Raw genomic sequence first — 15,615 nt, forward strand, 5'->3', positions numbered from 1 at the left:
ACCCTCATCACAGTAACGCTAAAACAACCAAGTAAACCAAGTAAGCCAAGCAAGCAAAGTATCTTGACTTGACTTGCTTGCTTAGCTGCCCAGCTCTTACTTGACTTGCTTGCTTGGTTTAAACCAAGCAAGTCAAGCAAGTAATCCAAGTCAACTTGCTTTTTGGAAAGTCTGCGAATCCTACACTGAATAATGCCAAGGAATTCAGCGGGTCTTTGTGAAATTCAAAAATAGAAATCACTCGTTATAGAAGGAGTTCGTTACCTTAACGAAGGTCTCGAACTCTTGTGGCTGGTCTATTAATTGCGCGAGGTACGCTAGGCCTTCCTGTCTTGTGCGAGGGGGCACGATGGGGCGTAGAGGCCACTTCTTGAAGTGTGTTGTGGCTCTCTTGCAGAACACTAGGTGTTCTGGCGTCTTGGGCCTGCCGCATAGGCATTTCGAGGTATCCTCGTGGTTGAATTTTCGGTGGTACCATTCAAAGTCGCCATGCGTTGAGCGTATCATAAGGACTTTCGCGAGTATCCTTCGGGGTAGCCATAGCGCTGCGGGCGTGCGCCTAGTATCGTATGGCAGCTGCCATTGCGTGTACCATGCTGATAGCCTACTGCTCTTATCCTGCCACCAAGTGTCCCTTGTATGTTCGAGGAGGCGGCGGCCTACTGTTCGTATACCGGATCTTGTGGGGGAGGCGGCCATGCCGTATGGCTGGTGCGGGTCTTTGGCCTCGCTGTCAGCCAGCTGGTCGGCGAGCTCGTTTCCAACAATCTTCATGTGTCCCGGCGCCCACCGCGTTTTCACGCTGTAGGCCTCCATAGCTCCATGAATTTGGAGGAACGCCCATTGGGAGGAGGCAGGGGCGGCTCCGCGTATGCCCCATATTACCGAAGTGCTGTCTATGCAGAGTACGATCTCCCTCTGGCTAGGCAGTGAGAGTTGTAGTGCGTGTTTGAGTCCTCTGCACGCGCCTATAGCCTCCGCATCGAAGACGTGGCTAAGGGCATTTAGTGAGCCTTGTCCAGTCGCCACGGCGGCCTGGCCCTGGTATATAGCGTACCCGTAAGTGACCACCCTTGTACCGTTGATTTGTTGTTCAGACCCGTCTGAGAAGACAGTGATTGTCTCTTGTCCAAGAGACTCCCACCAGATGGTGAAATTCTGGGCAGCAATGTCCTTTCCTTGCCCTTGCGTTGGGTCCTGCCTCGACCCGTATGAAAAGTGAGGGCTGGCTAGGACGTTTCGGGGTGTGGCGGGTAGCAGTTGTGCTACGCGCTGAACCTTCGATCTTGGTATCCGTCGGTTGCCCGCTGCGCGTCCTCGTATGACTAGTGGCAGTGTAGTTCTATTAGTAAGTGGGTGCTTGTCGTCTATCGTGCGTAGGTGAACCGCAAAGCGGAGCTTAGCCTCCTCCAGCGCCACCTGTGCCGACGGCATCGCAGCTTCTCTTAGCAGTACTGCGTTTGGTGTTGTCCTCCACGCAGGGAGGATTGCCTTCGTGGCTGCTACTAGTGCCTGATCTATCGTGGTTAGGTGCCAGCCTACCCTAGTGCTGACCGTGGGTTTACGGGAAACCCTTGCAATTCGTGGGTTCTTCGTCCTGCCCTCGTACCATGTTTCGGCTCCGTATAGTAGTATGGGCAGGATACATGTTATGGCTGCCTTGCGTAGCGATCCTGCTGGAGGGCCGTGGGCTGTGTTGGCGAGGCTCCGGAGGTGGTTCGCTACTTTCCTGGCTTGCGCCGCCCTTTCCGCGACGTGCTTCTTGAAAGTTAGTCTCCTATCAAACCACACCCCAAGCCAGCGCAGCGCTGTCTGGCTTCCCCCTGCGCAGGGGCTATAGGGTGAATTGTTTGATCTTCCAATTGGATTGGCGGCGCATGTAGTCCTTTCTGGCGCGTGAGGTGGATCAGCTCCCGTTTCTCTGGTGCAAACGTGATCTTGTTCGCAGCTCCCCATTCATTGATAGATTTGAGGTCCTCTGCTAGCAGTGCGACGTTCTCGTCTAAAGAGTGGGAGACCCGGTATAGGTTGATGTCGTCGGCATACCCGAACCGGAGTTTTCGGTCCTGGTTGAGTAGTTCAGCTAGGTATAGGGTGTATAGGACCGGTGATAGCGGCGATCCCTGCGGGGTGCCGCAGGCCACTCGATGTACAGGTGTAGTGACATTGCCTAGGCGTACTCGCACCCTCCTTTCCGACAGGAAGTTCTGGATAAATTTCCGGAGTAGGGGTGGCCACCCTTGTTGCCGCATTCGGTGTAGTAGCCTGTTTTTCAGTAGCGCGTCAAACGCCCCTTGGACGTCTAACGTGAGCATAGAGACATGCTCGTGTCTTGACCAAGCCATCTCCACGTCGTGTGTGAATGCGGTCGCCAGGTCCATCGCAGAGCGTTTTGGCAGCGCTCCACCGTGCTGTGGGCTTAGGATGTCAAAAGCCATAGCTGTGTGTGCTATGCGCCTTGCTATGATACGCTCGAGTCCCTTCCCTAGACAGGACGATAGGGCAATTGGTCTCATTGATCTGGGTGAGGACTTATCCTTCTTCCCGACTTTGGGTATCATGGCCACTTCTACCGTCTTCCAGGCGGCTGGGTAGTGGCCTTGTTCCATGCACGCCCGGTAGATGCCTAGCACTAGGTGTCTAATGTGTTCCCAGCATGCCTTTAGGAGTCGGACGGTCACCTGATCGGGTCCTGGGGAGGTGCTAGATACTCCAATCACGTAGCGTTCAGTCTCCTCCATCGATATGTATGTGTCCCATGGTAGTGGCGTGGTTTGCGGGTCGTTGTCAAGAGGCGGTGGTTCTAGGAGGTCGTCCTCCGCCGAAAAACGGTCGAGGATTGCCTCTCTAAGTGCCTCAGCTTTCTCGAGTGGTGCTGTGATTGTCCTACCTTCGATTACAAGTGGGGTGTCCCGTTGGTCGAATGATAGTTTATGCCAGCCTACTAGCTTGTATAGATCTTTGTCGTTATTACAGCCGTCTATGCGCTGCTGCCAGTACGTTCTCTTGGCTTTTCGTACCGTAGCTAGGAACGCACGGGTGGCTTCTGAGGGGGATTGGCCATAGTCCGACTTTTCCTGGATATGCCGCTTATACGCCACTCTACAGTCCTCTGTCCACCATGGGGCGGAGTGGCCTTTTTCTCTATTTGGTGTTCCCGCCGCGTGCATTGCATCTCCTATAGCTTGGGTGATTCTAGCTATGCTTGCGTCGATTACGTCCGCTGGGGCGCTATTGCTAATTGGCTGTACGCCTACTGTGTAGAGTTGAACTAGCCCGGCAAACCTATCTATGTTTCTCTCGTGGACCCGGTAGTGATGCTGTTCTAGCACCGCTCTCCCTCGGCTTGGAAGGACAGTCACTAGGGTGAAATGGTCTGACCCTGTATACATATCTTCGCGGACTGTCGTTCTAGCGAAGGGTATATTTGAGAAGGATACGTCTAGCACGTGTCCCGCCCGATGTGTTGGGTTACCTGCCTCGCCGATGTAGGGTATGTCGTTCTGAGTGGCCCAGCGGGCGATCTCTGCCCCCCTATTGGCCGACGTGGAGCCGGGCTCAAAAAGTTCATGGCGGGCGTTTAAGTCACCCCCTACAAGGCAGTTACGGGGTGGCGTTAAAGCTGTGAGGTATTGAAATGTCGAGTCATTCTGTGGCTGCCTATAAACATTCAATATGCGGTAGCCGTTGGCCTCGATCCATAGCACATCCCGGCTGATGCGTGGGTGTATAAGAGTAGCCCTTATATTTGGGCTCTTACGGGTATAGGTGAGCACCCGTGGTCGGTCAGTTCCCCACGTTGTGGGGTTGTTCCAGCTTATCACTGGCGATATCATATGGAATCCTGGGTGTGTAGAGGTCCGGGTTCCAGTGAGAGTAAAGGGTTCTTGGATGCATACTATGTCTATGTCTGCTTCCCATGCACGTTCTAAGGCTGTAATGTGGCAAGGCGAGCTTCTGGCCACATTCACCCAGCATACCTGCATTTGTCTGTGTCGGTGTGGCGTGGTTTCGCCGGGTGAATTTGCGGGTTGTGCCCTCATTACGCACTAGATCCGAGGCTCATTTCAGTGTCAGCGTGCTCAGACGATGACGTATTAGGGTCTTGGTCAGCGGTGCTAGGCTGCACGCTTCTAGCAGACATTCGCGCTAGGTTGAGGTCTTGCGTAGTTGCAGCTGTTCTCTTAGACCTCCTAGTCCCTAGGGTGGTTGCGGGCTCTCTAACAGTGGCTGTGTTTAGGTTGTTTACGTCTTGTCGGCTTCTTTTACTTGCGTCCGTAGGTGTTCCCACAGGCTCAGTAGTATTAGCTATGTCGCCGTCCGTGATTTCAATGGAGGTTTCGACCGTGCTGCCTGTCTGTCTTCCTCTAGCTGGCTGCATTGCCTCAGAAGCACGGTCACCCGCCTCCCTAATGACTTTTAGTTCCCCCTTTGTGGGTTGGATGAGTCGGCCGTTCGCCCTCGTTGGGGCTGCTGGGCACTTGTCGTGGGTTGCTGGAAATGGGCCGTGGCAGTTGGCGCACTTTGGTGTGTCTTTGCATTGTTCTCCGTGTGGTCCCTGGTGAGTTGCCGTTGTTTTGCTGCATGTCGTGCAGCGGGCTGGCCTTGTGCAGCGGCTGGTTTTGCAGTACCCTAGGCAGCCTGGGTCGTGCAGCATTGCAGGTGAGTTCTTCTTTATCTCGTGCGCGTAGTCGCCCGTCCCAAATAGGCGAAACGATCGTACGGGTCTGGTGAAAGATATAATCCAGGTTGTCCTTCCCTCCGTGGGTCCATGTCTGGAGGGCCGGCAGCTCGCCGGTTCGATCCCTGTCTGGGACAGAGCTTCGCTGACTATATCGTCTATTGTGGTGGGTATACTTTCCCCTGTGATAGTGCGGTATGAGCTTTCTACGCCCTGGACTGCATAGTTCACCCATCGTTCAGGTAGTCTTGCGCTCTCGCCCTCTACCGCTCGGATCATGAGTTCGCGATTCTCCTGCCCACAGTCCGCAACAATCAATTAAGTGGGTCCTAGAAGGTTCAGATTGGATTGATTGATTACCGCTTTAAGCCTAGTAGTTACCTATAGGAGTTTAAGCCCTACCTAGATAGGTAAGTGGGTCTAGGAGAGTGACCGGATTGAATTGATTGTTGCGGAGTCTACTCCTGCCCCATAAGCAGGGCCTTGATTTTGTCGTTGCGGGGCGTAATCGCCCAGCCAGTCTTGATATGTTTTGCCGTAGGTATGTCGGAGGGGGTAATTTCCTTAATCGCCTTTACAATAGCCATGCGGGCCGCAAATGGTGATGCCCGTTGGAGCCGAGCCTCCGCTCCAACCGCTATAAGGATACGGTTGTCAGTGTTTAGAGGTCGCCTAGGAGTTTGAGCTAGCTGCTTTGGGGCAGCCGTGGCCGCTTTCGTCGTAGCGGCCCCCCTTGCTGGGGGGTTGGATTTTTCAGGGTCCTAGCTACGTCCGCCCAGGAGCGGTGCGTAGTGTCAGAGTCGCTCCCTGAGTTTGGGGGCGTGATTAGGGGCGTGATTAGGGAGGTGTTAATAGCCCTTAGCACCTTCTGTTGAAGGTCCTTAGCCACACGGGCTCCGTCTGGGTCGGTGTACTTCCCAAGGCATCTGTCGACAGCTGTCGCTAGATCCGTTATGATGGAGTGGTGGAGGTTTGTAGCTTTTTGGGCTGCCTGAATCCGCTGGCGGACCGCTTCAGAGACAGCTTGATTGTAGGAGGTGGGCGCAGTGCTACCGATAGAAGGTTCAGCACGAGTATGTGCTCGCTGCCTCCTCTTGTTGCCGCGCAGGTCAGTATTAATAGGGCTCTCAGGCTCCTCTGATCGTGTATGGGGGGGTTGGGCACTCCGTGGCGCCCTCTCTGGAGTTTCTACATTAGCCATTCTAACCACCTCCGCGAGAGCAGAAAGCGGTTATTTAGCTGAGGTAGTTACAGGCCGCCGTGCCGTTAAAATGATGTAAAAATCGTATAATTTTATAAGGGTCCCAAATTCCTTAAAAGTTGGTGTTCGGTGTGTAACTCTGGGTGGAGCAGCAGATGGCTCATCTCCAGCTTGAACACTAGCGTGAGCAGCGCCAGCGCGTTTTTGACGCTTGTTACTTGGTGAGAGTACTTGTGAGGCTTTATACTTGCGTTGTTGAGCTTGTTGGATAGATTTCTTCTGGTGTTGAGCCTCAACTTGTAACAGTACAAGCAGTGAGAGAAAGTTGCTATGCATTTCCTGATGTCTTGTTCTGTTCTGCTGTGGTGATGGCCTTTTATGGGGCCATCATACTAGTCTGTTTACATGACGTATCTGTGACATGGATAGGTGTAGAAGGTGCTTATCAGTAAGAGGAAGAACCATCTCGCCAACACGTGGCACCTAGGATGTCCTTACCCCATGAACCGTCACAGATAGTTGCGGAACTCAGCCATCAACTATTCATTGCAGGATTGTCTCGTGAACAGTGTGAGCGAAGTTTGACTATAACACATGACATGCGCTTAGTGCTAGTTGTCAGAACTACGATACAATTTTCTAATCACCCTCAAACGATTTTCCTTTGCCAACTTGGACATCGTGTGGCTGGGTGCAACCCCATCGAATCCATGTGGCACACCCGGGTAAACGTGCAGCTCCGTTTCAATTCCAGCGCGCAAAAACTTGCTGGCATACTCTAAATCCTCGAACAGGTACAAATCAAGCTGGCTAACTTCTATATAGAGTGGTGGTAACCCGTCTACATTCTCGACCCGAGCGGGAGCAGCAAACATTGGCACATCGCTGCCGCCTGGCTCACGTCCAAGGTAGGCTGTCCATCCTGTGAGATTGTCGATTTCGTCCCAGATAGGTATTTGACCAATCGCCTTAAGCGTGTTTCGATCGTCCAGCATTGGGTAGATCAGAATTTGTCGAGAGAATGGCGGCGTCATTTGTCGGTCTCGAGCCAGCAGTGTAAGCGCTGCAGAGAGGTTTCCACCGGCACTCTCACCCATCACCGCAATGGACGTTGTGTCAAGATTGAACTTTTCGGCTTGGGCGAACATCCAAGTCAATCCAGTCCAGCAATCTTCCAGAGGCGTCGGATATGGGTTCTCTGGTGCAAGCCGGTAGTCAACAGAGAACACCTGCACTCCAGTAAGAAGAACTTGCTCAGAAACGCCATCGACCACATCTGCAGCGCTGATGGAGATGAGGCCGCCTCCATGAATATGGAAAACTGCAGGGTTTTTTGTTGCTTCTTCTTTGGGGTGTACTCTGAAATGGTAGATTGGGAGCTGGTAGCCATCGGGGGTTGGGATGTGGTATATCTTCAACTCGACACCCTTAGCAACCTGTGGATTGCGGTTCGAGTTCATCCTGGCGAAGAACTCTCTTCGACCCTTGACGTCATGTAGTCCTGGTTTCTGTACTCCGGCAAGCGTGCCCAGCATCGGCGATACTGCAGCAAGGAATTCCTGGTCAATGTTGAGAACCATGACTTTGGCCCTTATCACGGAGATATTGAATAAAGGGTGGTTTAATCGTGGGTGGATAGGTATGATGGAATGTAACGATGTTTTAAGAACACTCTCAAAGAATAAGGGAGGATTTCTCTATCGTCGATTCTCGGTTGCAAACCTTGGAAGGAACCAAAAGGCTATGTTTCAATTTGGCTGGCTACACCTCAACCCATATCTACGCCGGCTCGATCGGGTCCGTCTACTTGAATCCATGGATACCGTACTAGTACAGCAACAGTGAGTTACCCGCCCCCCGAGCTGAGCAGAGGTTACGTGGCACGGGTAACACACGCGTCCTAGTGCCTGGGGTATATAGGTAGATTTCTCGGAACATCAAGATTCCTTGCGGGGTACCAAGATTCCTTGCGGGGTACCAAGGTGTATGGCGCTCCGGCAAGCGGAAGGCGAAAGACCCGGGTCGGTAAGATATATTATGTGCCGAGGTAGCTGCTGTCGGGCCGATTACTTGGGTGGTTAGATGAGGTTGATCTTGAAATGGTTTATATTAGGCTGGGTGTTGGAAGGCCTTGTACGATCGTACGGTGAATAACAGTAGCTAAGGTAATCTTGTGTATTGGTATTCTGGTGTATGATGATTCTACGAATGTGGGGGCTACGAAGGTATACATAACGTTGGGTCCGAGTTGGGCCGAAGTAGGATCGAGGCGGTACATTGGGCCTTATTAGGCGACACACCGTGTGTATGCCGACACTGGGTTTGAGCGATATTGTCTAGAATACGGAATCAAACACAATGCCTTCCGAATCCGAACCATCAACTTACCAGGCATCTGAGGTCAACCACAGATGTCAATGAGCAAGCTGAGCGAGCTCAGCCAATTGGCTTGCTCAGCCAATTGAGCGGAGGCCAGCAGCTCGCTCGGCTCGCTCGGATTGGCTGAAACAGGGCTGTCAGCTCGCTCGGCTTGATGGGCTCAGTCCCGATTAGGAAAGTTATATAGAAACCTTGGTGTTGAGTTTCTCAGCTAATATCCCACTTATGTACACCGTATTTCGCGTCCATCTCCTCATCGCTGATAGCCTCCTTTACAGGCACCTCACCACTGCCAAATCCAGCTCTTATCCATCGTCGATCGCACTGTATTGCTGCTAGAAGTTGCGGAGAAATGCTGCGCCGACGGGGCTCGAGGAGGTCACCCAGCTCGCTGAATAAGCGCTCACACTCACAGCTTGAGCCTGGGATTGATAGCATGTCGATAGCAAATTTGCTAAGGCTGGGGTAGCGATCGCGGAGTCCTACCCAGTATTTTATAGGGTCGACGCCCTCGCTAGCGATCGGTTCGCTGCGTTTCCAAGCCTCATATTCATCCTCCTCGTTCTCCGTAAGCCCTGCAGGCTCAATAAAGCTGTTGATAGCGTCGTCTATATCATTGTGCCTGACTTTGGGGCGTAAGCGCGGCTTCGGTAAGCTTTTGTACTCCGCCCACAAATGTTGAAACTTGCGGTTGCTGCTCTCTAGCCAATCAGGCTTATCCGCCCACGCTGCGTCAAGGTAGCTTTTGTAGCGAGGATGAAGGATTGTAGCAGCATAGTAAGCTGGCGAGAGGTCGAGCTTGTTGTAGTACTCGCGGGCTTTAACTAGGGCAGCGCGGAGGTTGATAGCAAGGTGGTCTTCGGGTGACTCTGTATGCTCATCGTGAATGACGTCTTCATAGCTTTGCAAGCGGTCCTCATAGACTCCAAGTAAGTATTCAAATACTGGAATAACCTCAGCGATTGCTCCAAAAGCACCGCTTTTGCCGCGGCCTTCAAGCCGTTTTGTAGCTTGTTTCAGTGGCCTGAGCACATCAATATACTCAGCAATCACCTGCCAGTCATGGGCATTGATCCCATCGGACCTCATCCAATCCGGCGCTGCAGGCAGCTTGTTGTTACGACTTCGGGCGTACGCGTCTTCAGTTTCAATCTTCTGAATATGGTAGTTGGCGTACCCATTAACCGCTAATTGCAACTCAACAGCGCGCTCAAAACACGAAACGTAAGAGTTCCAGCGAGTAACAACTGGCTTGACGGGCTCCTTGATTTTGTGCTGTTCTGTTGGCGCGTTGACAGGCTGGTCCCTAATAGCGAGCTTCTGATACTTCTCAAAAAGAGCGTACTGTTGTGGTGTTTTGATGTAGTTGATAACCGCGAGAAGCACTCCCAATGGTCCATCGCCTCGCCAAGTAGCCATGTTCTCAGCTTCGTTCACGCGCTCAGTCTCCTCGTTGTCGTAGGACTCTTTCTCCTCACCCCAGAGTAGCATCTGGCCAATGAGATTAAGCGTATGAGGACCGCAGCGAAGGCGACGCTCGGTAGCGCTGAAGCCCATCTGCAAGGCGAGAGTGTTGATCGTGGTGTTGTTGTTATGTGCGTTGTCGAGGACGAAGTAACCGAGCTTGCCCACAGTGATTTCGAACTGCTTGAATATTGCCATCACGACCTCAGCCATGGCCTCGCCGGTGTGGGCACCTGTCAGTTGTGGGAGCGCAATAGGCAAGTCCCTGAGCTCGCCAGAGCTATCAACGTAGTGGGCGACGATACCTAAGTAACCGCGCTTGCCACCTTTTGTCGTCCATCCGTCAAAGCTTATATGGACTTTGCTCATTGATTCTGAAAGGCTTGCGACAACCTTTGGTAACAGGTAGTTGTACAGGCGTATAACGTATCGTGAGACGCTGTTATGAGATGCCCACAGGGCTCGTTCTGCCTCTACGCTAGCTAATTGTATCATATTGCGAAAAGACGATGATTCGAATTGTGAGAGTGGGAGGTTGTTTTCGACGAGCCAGGTGACGGCCGCAAGCCTAAACTCTTGTATATTGAAGTTGGTAAGCTCGTTGGCAACAGCCTGAGAGCAGCCCTTCTGAAGGGCGCGTTCGAGGAGAGTTTCTTTCCGAGGAGCGACGGTAGTGCGCTTACTTGGAGGCTTCAAGCCATGACCTTTCTTGTCTTCTCCGAGATGACGTGCTGGCGCTGATGGAGACTGCGAGACGTCATGTATGCCACGGCCAACAGTAGTGAACTTGTGCTTATAGCAATAGTGGCAGATCCACGTGACTTTTGCGACGTTGCTGCGCAAGGCGATGCGATAGCCATGGCTGTATACCCAGCTTGCTCGGTTCGAAAGTGATGTGGGCGGCTTGCAGTGCTTTGGGTAGCGACTCCAATTAAAGCCGTCGTATTTGTCCTCTACCCATACGAAACCCTCGTCGACAGCCTCGCTAGCTGCTCCTGAAGCTGCAACAGTGGCATGCTCGCTGCCCTCAGGTGGTGGGATGATTGTCTCTTCGGCGCGCGACTCTCGGAGGGTCGCTTCAAAATTTGGTGCTTGTGGCGCGGCGACGAGAGCTTGACGCGGCGACAGCGGTGGAGGAGGTGGAGATGGTGAGAATGGCCGAGTATCGACTAGCACAGGTTGGCTGGCAGTCCCGCGATGACGCGCTGCGACTCTAGGGCGCTTCGAAGTTGTCGCGATTTCTAGAGCATTAACGCGTGTTCTTTTTGCTGGCATTATAGCAACGGCGAGGTAGATAATAGCTGCAAATAGAGACGCGTTGATGGAGTATAGGTGAGTGTGGTGGGTGATAAGTAGTAAGTGAAGTGTCGCAGAAGGAGAATATTGTTGCCAGGCCGTTAGCCGGAAATTTAGTAGCTTATTTGCTAGAAATATAGCAAAAAAGAGTGTATTTTAGGTTATAACTAGGTTTCGAACTTACGCACTACACCTAAAAATCATCGTGAGATTGCCCCTCCACCAAGTCCTTCAGCCCCAAGTTTCCAACCGCCCCATCCAACCAAGCTAAGCAAGCTGACTGAGCGAGCGCCTATCCCTAAGCTCGCTCGGCTTGCAAGCGCGCACTGCGCGCTCAGCTCATTCGGCTTGGTCAAAACGTCCAAGCCGAGCGAGCTGAGCGAGCCGGCTCGCTCGTTGACAAGTATGCCCCTAAGCAATATAAAAGAGGCCGTTAGGTACCTCAAGGCTCTACTTACTAAGCCTAAACACTTCGAGTCACTCTTAGAGCTTACTAAGTACTTCACAATAATCTGCTAGCGATAATTTTAGTTTTAGCATTACAAAACACAGTACTAGGCGGCCTTTAGCCGCTTATATCTATGTCATCAGTCCCTCGCTCATTTACTACCTCTACACCTCCTCCCCTAGCTTCAACGCTAACGCCCTAGGCCTACTAGCCCTAGAACAACAGCTCTACTTTATTGCTTAACACATCCACAGCCCTACAACCCGGAACCTAGATAGAGTCTTTTTAACTGGCGGAAATTACCCTACCAGACTGCACACACTGCCAACACCCAAAGAATAGTGTCAGATTTTTATGGATGGGATCAAGTGTGTATTCTCTGTGTCTGTCTACGGCTCTGTCTGTGGGAGGTGGCCTCGCCTCGGGCTTGGCAGTGCTAAGTCCCGGCGCTAGCCCTGGTTTGGGGGTCTCATGTCCTTCCCCAACCACCATCGGCTCGATCATGGAGCAAAACCTCGCCTCAATCTGACAAATAGGAGCACCTGAGTACCATTGTCAGATATTCACTCTCATCTGGAATACTGATGAAATAGGTAATGAATGGTGATGATGTTGATTATTGATTGTTGTTAGATAATAGCACTGTTGAAGATGAGAGCGTACAGACGCTGGGTTAGACTAGCGCGACCTGGCATCTGTGAGAGCCAATCGGATCACAGGAAGGCTTGGCACCCCCTAGGTGTGCCCACAACCGTAGACAGAACAAACACAATCAATCATCAATATCATCACCATTATTACCTATTTCATCAGTATTCCAGATGAGAGTGAATATCTGACAATTGTGTCTTGGTTCTGTCTACGGTTGTGGGCACACCTAGGGGGTGCCAAGCCTACGCTGGCAAATGGGTCGGGGTGTGGTTGGGGTTGGGTTAGAAATTTTGCGACCCCAACCCAACCCCAACCCATTTGTCAGCGCCAAGCTTAGGGTTGGGTTGGGGTTGGGTTGGGGTCGCACGGACCATGGGTTAGGGTTGGGTTATAGTAAAAAAATTGCAAGATGTATAATATAGATTTCAATAAAAGAAAAGTTTATATAGTATCACAGTAGATTAACACAGTGTAGCATTAACTAGTTTCATTTATAATATACAGAGGCTTCGCCAGCTAGCATTTAAGCACGTGTATCTAGATATATCTTATAATCTAGAGAAAAGCTAGTAACTCGCGCGCAAAGTAGCGCCTAGCCAATTGAGAATCCTTCTCTTGAATAGTAACCCTCTTTGCGTGAATAGCATTGATGTTGCAGTCTATAAAAGTTATTAAATGAAAAATAGTATAGGGTAGATAGACTATACCCTCAAAATAACCAACTAAGAAAGCTTCTGTAGCTTCCTGAAGAGCTTCGATTGCAGATCGTTGAAAGCGGATATCGGCCTTGTGCACCTGTGCAAATTCGCGCACTACGCGGGAAAAGGGGAGTTTTCGCAAGAGTAGTTCAAAACCTCTCTGGTATCTCTTGATTTCCCGTAATGCGACAGCTAAGCTAAATTAGAAAATAGCTGTGATAAACGACTGTGATAACCTACTGCCTGCCTTAAACTTGCGCTTCTTCTTAACAGCTACAGGTGCCTTTCGCGTAGACTTTCCTGCTACTTGACGTCTAGCCTTACTAGCAAGGGCCTTCTGAGCCGGCTTGCCGCCAGTAACTGTCTTGCCATCAGGACCACCCCGGCCGGCTTTACCGGTGACCTTAGGCCGTGGTTTTGTCCTTGCCATTGCGTAGTAGAGTAGATGATGAACGTAGGCGACGTATGTGATTAATTACTGTGATAAATGTGGTCGACAATTAAGAAAGTAGTAGGCTGAAAGAGTTAGGTAGCTGGAAAGTTTGGGCGACGGCAATTTCCCGATTTCCGCACTAGTAAAGGCAGCAGCGCACGGACTGCATGACGTAATTTGCTGTTTCACGATCGCATACAACCATTTCTGTTGCAAAATCAGTAGCGAGCATATCATACAAACGTGTTAAACTGCTGTGATAAACGCCGAGCTCGCGCATGCGTACAGCCCAAAAATGAAGGAATCATCGATGTGTTGATCATTTTGGGTAATTTCCGCGTTTTCGCGCTAGCGCAGGCAGCAGCGCACGGACCATTTCTAGGTGAGCATAATGCTGTCTACCCATTTCTCCAGCCCCTGACGCCCAGTAACTCCCAACACCTAATAACTCTCTTTACTACATTGAAAACACCCCATTTACAACAGCGCATTATCACAGTCCCCGCCATGCCTGTCGCGAAAGAGCAAGTCGGCGACGTACCTGAAGGCCTAGTTCCAGCCATCAAACTTGAACCTCCGCCTGGGTTCGAACAAGATGAGTGGGAGCAGCTTACCGATGTAATAATCACAGCCATTTATCACAGCTTATGCTAATATAAGCAGGGATTTGCGTGTGAAGCTGACGAGATTGACGGTATCTTAGATCAAAGAGGTAGTGGGGGTTCACGAAAAGGCCGACCTATCAATTTGAGCGTCCCCTATACTGGCTCTCTGAGTGGTAGCGCCCGTGCTATTGCTCAACGTGAACGCAAAGCTCTTTTCGATAAAGAGGAGAAGGTACTTGAAAGCGTTAGAACAGCCGACCGCTCCGCGAAGTACCAACTGAAGAAATCGCTTTTGCAACAGCCTAAGTATAAATTAGCAAATAGTGCTAGACAGGCTAAGCTGCTAGAGAAAGAGTGGGATATACTTTCAGAGAAGCGGTTTACCCAGAAAAAGTCTGGTAAGTTATCACAGCTGTTTATCATAGACATCTGCTAATAGACTATCCCAAGTGGCGAAGGATATACTAGCAATACCAATTGCTCAGGTTGGGGTTGAAAGAGTTTTCAATGTTGCTAAGGATGTTATTGGTAGTCGGAGGCACCGACTATCTGCCCGGACAATACAGCAGATAATGGTTCTTAAGGATACAATATCTCAAGAGGAAGAACAGGGTCTAGACTACCTAGTTGCTCAATTAGGGGAGGATGGAGAGCCAATTGACGAGGTTAATGATCTTTTTGAGCTTCCAGCCTCGTTAGAGCATACCTTCGATATAGATGAGGAGAACCAGACTACAGAAGAAGAGTCGGAGGAAGAGGTCCAGGAGGAGCGTCAATTGCCACCTCGAAAGCGCCAGCGTCCTCAGCGCTACCGTGATAATTAGCTGTGTTAATATATCTCGTTTTATGTATCTAATATATCATCAACGTGTACACATTATCTTAATTAAGTGTTGTTCCGTTAAAGTACCCAAAAAATATAACCCAACCCCAACCCAACCCAACCCAACCCAAGCCCAACCCTACCACTTGGTCTGTGCGACCCCAGCCCAGCCCTAACCCATGGTCTGTGCGACCCCAACCCAACCCTAACCCATGGTCTGTGCGACCCCAACCCAACCCCAACCCAAGACTGGGTATACCCAACCCATTTGCCAGCGTAGCCAAGCCTTCCTGTGATCCGATTGGCTCTCACAGATGCCAGGTCGCGCTAGTCTAACCCAGCTGTAAGGGTCTCACATAGGTCAGGTATTTGAAACTGTGTTGAATTACAAAGTAATTGCAGTGCAGAGCTTGTAAGAAGCTCTGCGCGGAATATATCTAAGTGGGGGTGTGCATGGGCCACCAAACAGGTGGCTCGTGCGCGAACATCAAAACAACGCTAAGGCATCTGGCAGGTGGCCTGTGCGGGGCAACGGCCCAAAACCATCACACCAGCGTCTGTACGCTCTCATCTTCAACAGTGCTATTATCTGACACCTTAAAACTAAGCTAACGCAGAGGCGCTGATTTTAGATAAGAAGATTAACGACGTCTACAAGGTATGCGAGTGGGATTACACTAGCTAATAATTTGTATATAATTACAGTCGCGATTGCAATTAAAACACTAGGAATTAATTAATCTTCAATCAGGATTACCTAAAACTTAACACTAAACAATCAATACAGGACGCGCGATCGCCAATCTTCCAATCAAGTCAGGATAGGCTCAAAATCCTATTTTGTTTTGTTTGTTGACAAGTCTGCTTCTGGAGGACGTATCTACATTAATAACCAGGGTCGTTAATACTCTTTCTCTTTTTTTTCTGTCTTTTCTC

At 50.8% G+C, this 15,615-nt stretch overlaps 5 protein-coding genes across 5 annotated transcripts; 1 reads left to right on the forward strand and 4 right to left on the reverse strand.

Annotated features, from left to right (window-relative positions):
- Positions 1–237: 237 nt before the first annotated feature.
- PtrM4_037910 (uncharacterized protein) lies at positions 238–5,882 on the reverse strand (the record flags this gene model as incomplete). Its single annotated transcript, XM_066104243.1, has 4 exons — positions 238–1,744; positions 1,792–3,898; positions 4,051–4,975; positions 5,451–5,882. 4 exons carry the CDS (start codon positions 5,880–5,882, stop codon positions 238–240), a joined length of 4,971 nt encoding a protein of 1,656 aa, XP_065966445.1.
- A 605-nt stretch (positions 5,883–6,487) lies between these two features.
- PtrM4_037920 (Aes, Esterase-lipase) lies at positions 6,488–7,462 on the reverse strand (the record flags this gene model as incomplete). The annotated part of the gene is made up of 2 exons (XM_001939546.2): positions 6,488–6,493; positions 6,530–7,462. 2 exons carry the CDS (start codon positions 7,460–7,462, stop codon positions 6,488–6,490), a joined length of 939 nt encoding a protein of 312 aa, XP_001939581.2.
- Positions 7,463–8,468: 1,006 nt separating this feature from the next.
- PtrM4_037930 (Dimer-Tnp-hAT domain containing protein) lies at positions 8,469–11,000 on the reverse strand (the record flags this gene model as incomplete). Its single annotated transcript, XM_066104244.1, has 1 exon — positions 8,469–11,000. One exon carries the CDS (start codon positions 10,998–11,000, stop codon positions 8,469–8,471), a length of 2,532 nt encoding a protein of 843 aa, XP_065966446.1.
- A 1,675-nt stretch (positions 11,001–12,675) lies between these two features.
- On the reverse strand, positions 12,676–13,248 carry PtrM4_037940 (HHT1, Histones H3 and H4; the record flags this gene model as incomplete). Its single annotated transcript, XM_066104245.1, has 3 exons — positions 12,676–12,779; positions 12,828–13,010; positions 13,059–13,248. 3 exons carry the CDS (start codon positions 13,246–13,248, stop codon positions 12,676–12,678), a joined length of 477 nt encoding a protein of 158 aa, XP_065966447.1.
- A 510-nt stretch (positions 13,249–13,758) lies between these two features.
- Positions 13,759–14,680, forward strand: PtrM4_037950 (Dimer-Tnp-hAT domain containing protein; the record flags this gene model as incomplete). Its single annotated transcript, XM_066104246.1, has 3 exons — positions 13,759–13,869; positions 13,915–14,254; positions 14,307–14,680. 3 exons carry the CDS (start codon positions 13,759–13,761, stop codon positions 14,678–14,680), a joined length of 825 nt encoding a protein of 274 aa, XP_065966448.1.
- Between the last annotated feature and the right edge of the window lie 935 nt (positions 14,681–15,615).

The sequence above is a fragment of the Pyrenophora tritici-repentis genome, chromosome 1 (genome assembly GCF_003171515.1).
Source record: "Pyrenophora tritici-repentis strain M4 chromosome 1, whole genome shotgun sequence".
NCBI classification, from domain to species: Eukaryota; Fungi; Ascomycota; class Dothideomycetes; order Pleosporales; family Pleosporaceae; genus Pyrenophora; species Pyrenophora tritici-repentis.